The sequence below is a fragment of the Lactuca sativa genome, chromosome 2, assembly GCF_002870075.4.
Source record: "Lactuca sativa cultivar Salinas chromosome 2, Lsat_Salinas_v11, whole genome shotgun sequence".
NCBI lineage: Eukaryota > Viridiplantae > Streptophyta > Magnoliopsida > Asterales > Asteraceae > Lactuca > Lactuca sativa.
The window spans coordinates 134,306,899-134,310,370 of NC_056624.2; the positions used below are offsets into that span (position 1 = coordinate 134,306,899).

Below are 3,472 nucleotides of genomic sequence, written 5' to 3' on the forward strand. Positions count from 1 at the left end.
TTGATTGGATCGAATCAAACCGATCCATCCAAACGAACACCCCTATGTTTAGCTCTTCTACATTTTGGCTTCAAATAAATTGATTATTAAAACATTTTAAAAAACAAAAATGGACAAATACACAAACCGAGTCAATTTTCGAACAAACTTTTTAATTTTATATTTATATTCTAAATGCTATTTCTTCACCTTCAAAAATCAAACCTTACTTCAAAATTCCTGTCCCAAATAAGTAAAACAAATCCCCCAAAATATATTTTGATTTGATATAATCGATGACATACAACTCTTGAAAAAATCAATGTTCGATATACACAATAATTTGACTCAAATCCATAAACAAAAGAATAATTCTGATATTTTGTCGATTTGTCTTTGAAAAAATTAATTCAAAATCACTAAGCTTAAAAATTAAAATATCACAAGTAACATGTCTTAAACATCTTTTAATCCTCACATCACATGCACTCCCCCTTTCCCCTCTATCCTTTCCACCTCATCCATATGGCTGATTCGTTCCAGACTGCTCATAACTCATTACAGACATTTGTACTCTTTACTTAATCAAGAAACCCTCTCACACCTCTGTAAAATCCCATCAAAATCCCTTCGCTTTTACGCCTGAAATTTCCCCCATTCTACCCTTTTCCCAATTTCAAGACAAATTCCGATCGGAATTCCTTATGATTTCAAATTCAAGTCACCACCCTTGACATTGAGTCGATCTTAAGAGTGAACACCCAATTTAAAGGTTCATATTTCATAGCGATTTGTGAGAAGTTTGTTTGTGTAATGTCTACCCAGAGTAATCGAGTTGTTGATGGATTGATCCCGGGTTACGGCAAGATCCGGAAACGAGGGTGTTCTTCGTCGCCATCTTCGTCTTCTAAAGTGCATAATTACCGATTTAAGCGAGCAATTATGGTGGGGAAGAGCCGAGTGGGAGGTGGGTCCAGATCCAGTACGCCGGCGCCGTCGTGGAGGATGACGCCTTCGTCAAAGTCCAAGCTTGGTGGTGGTGGGGGCGTGGAGTCGCCTAATTACGATGGCGGCGGAGGGAGGTCGAAGCCGGTTTCAGCCAGGAAACTGGCGGCGACGCTGTGGGAGATGAATGAGATGCCGTCGCCGCAGAATTTGGAGACGACGAGGCGGAGGAGGGAGAAGGAGACGACGAGGGTTAGAGAGAAAACGAACCGGCCGGTTCATACACCCGGTTCGCTTCCTCCTCATTTGTCCGATCCATCTCATAGTCCTGTTTCTGAGGTCAGTTTCATCTCTAATTTCATAATCTGGGTCGATTTTGATCTTAATTTCTTGTTTCTTATCACCCAAATTCGAAGATTCTATGAACTATCATTTTCAGAACAACGTAATCGCGATTGAAGATGCTTCCAAGATTCTATTTTATTATTATTTATCGTCTGACCATTTTCAGTTCAATACGAAATCTAACAATATTATAAGACTACGCGATTGAAATTTGCAATTCATCCCATGGGTCGTTTTCATTGAAAAATCTCTCATTTTTATCGATCTTTCGATGCGTCATAATCTGAATTTGAAGCACTTATGCATTTGAAACCGATTGAATTTCTGTTTTCGTGTAGAGGATTGATCGATCTGGAACAGGTTCCCACCATAGGACTTCAATTTCTCATAAACTTAAGCTCGAGGACAACAATGGCGGAAATTTCGATTCATTTAGCAACGCCAGTTTAATGGAGACCGAAACCAGATCTCGAGCTCAAACTCCTAGCGCTTCTGCCATTACTGTGAACCCACGATTAAAAGATGTTAGCAACGCTTTAACGACATCAAAAGAGCTTCTAAAAATCATTCACAGGATGTGGGCTCATGATAATCTTCCATCATCAAGCATGTCGCTCATATCAGCTCTACACACAGAGCTAGAACGAGCCCGCCTTCAAGTCAACCACATCATCAAAGAAGAACGAACAGGTGAAACTGAAGTCAACTACCTTCTAAAATGTTTTGCAGAAGAGAAACAATCATGGAAAACGAAGGAAAGACGATCAATCGAGGCGGCAGTCGAGGCTGTTTCCGGCGAACTCGAGGTGGAGAAAAAGATGAGGCGGCGATCGGAAAGCTTGAACAAGAAACTCGGGCAAGAATTAGCAGAAACAAAGGCGAATTTTTCCAAAGTTTTGAAAGAACTTGAAAGTGAAAGAAGAACACGTGAAATTATGGAACAAGTTTGTGATGAATTAGCTGTTGATATTGGTGAAGATAGGCTTGAAGCTGAAGAGATTAAAAGGGAATCTGTTAAAGCTCATGAAGAAGTTGAAAGAGAAAGAGAAATGCTTCAACTTGCTGATAAATTACGTGAAGAAAGAGTTCAGATGAAATTAGCAGAAGCTAAACATGAATTTGAGGAAAAAAACGCACTTGTTGATAAATTGAGAAATCAACTCGAAGTGTTTTTGGGGAAAAAGAAAGGAAGAAAAGATGAAGATCTTATGATGTATTTGAATCAAAGCAATATTGTTGATAATGGAGAAGTTGAAAACGAGGAAGATGATGATCTTCATTCGATCGAATTAAATATGGATAATAACAACAAGAGTTTTAAGTGGACCCATGGTCAAAATTCCCACAACAATTTGGTCAACGGGAAAGGAACAAGAAGAAGTACTTCTTCGATTCAAAGAAGTATTTCGGATGTCATTGAATTCGAGAAATTAACTCCAAGAAGAAGCCATGGTGATGAATTGCAAAGATATAAATCGGTCAAAGGTCTTAGGGACAGGATTTTGACCAATTTGAAGCCACAAATGTCGAGAGATTTTGACAATGGTGTTGTTCATGGGAGTGGGTCAAAGTCTAGAGGTGAAACGGTTAATGGTAGAAGGTTAAAAAAGTGAATTTGAGTTTGACCCACTTTTGTTGGTCAACGGTCAATGCTTTTGACCTCCATGGATGATTGTTGTTGATGAAAACTTGGAGCTTTGGAAGATGTTAAGAAGTTAAATTGCATGAATTTGTAGTATAAAAGTGTCAATTTTGTAGGATGGTTACAATCCAAGTGATTTTCCTTTGTACAAATACTTATGGTTATTTATATAATTATATAATGTACTTAAATATTTTAAAGATAATTGTTTTGGTTAATATTACATGAATCTTTATCAACTTACTAATGGGATGAAGTGGTTATGTTGGAGTGTAGTATTAAAAAGTATAAAGAATGTTGGCTTTGTAAAAAAAAATGTGCATATTTCAAGATTTGAACTTTGGATATCTTGACATCTTGTTATTGGAATTATTAATGATGGTGGGCTCAATATTGTAATGTTTATTATTATTACTTTCCCTTTAACTAGTTCTAATAATATAGGCACATGGTGTCATCTTCTTTGTGACCAAAGAATCTAATTAAAGGATTAGTACAAGTAAAGTATCATGCTTGTGTCTATTATATTGGGGTTTGTGGGTCGTCATTATTTGATTGTCA

The 3,472-nt window shown here is 37.4% G+C and overlaps 1 protein-coding gene across 1 annotated transcript; it reads left to right on the forward strand.

Annotated features, from left to right (window-relative positions):
• Window positions 1–438: 438 nt before the first annotated feature.
• LOC111912171 (uncharacterized) lies at window positions 439–3,134 on the forward strand. Its single transcript, XM_023907900.3, has 2 exons — window positions 439–1,263; window positions 1,608–3,134. Exons 1-2 carry the CDS (start codon window positions 793–795, stop codon window positions 2,880–2,882), a joined length of 1,746 nt encoding a protein of 581 aa, XP_023763668.1. The 5' UTR covers window positions 439–792; the 3' UTR covers window positions 2,883–3,134.
• Window positions 3,135–3,472: the final 338 nt, after the last annotated feature.

Coding starts and splice junctions, on each gene's coding strand:
- LOC111912171 (XM_023907900.3), top strand. CDS start 793: ATGTCTACCCAGAGTAATCGAGTTGTTGATGGATTGATCCCGGGTTAC. Junction 1,264..1,607: donor CTCATAGTCCTGTTTCTGAG/GTCAGTTTCATC, acceptor GTTTTCGTGTAG/AGGATTGATCGATCTGGAAC.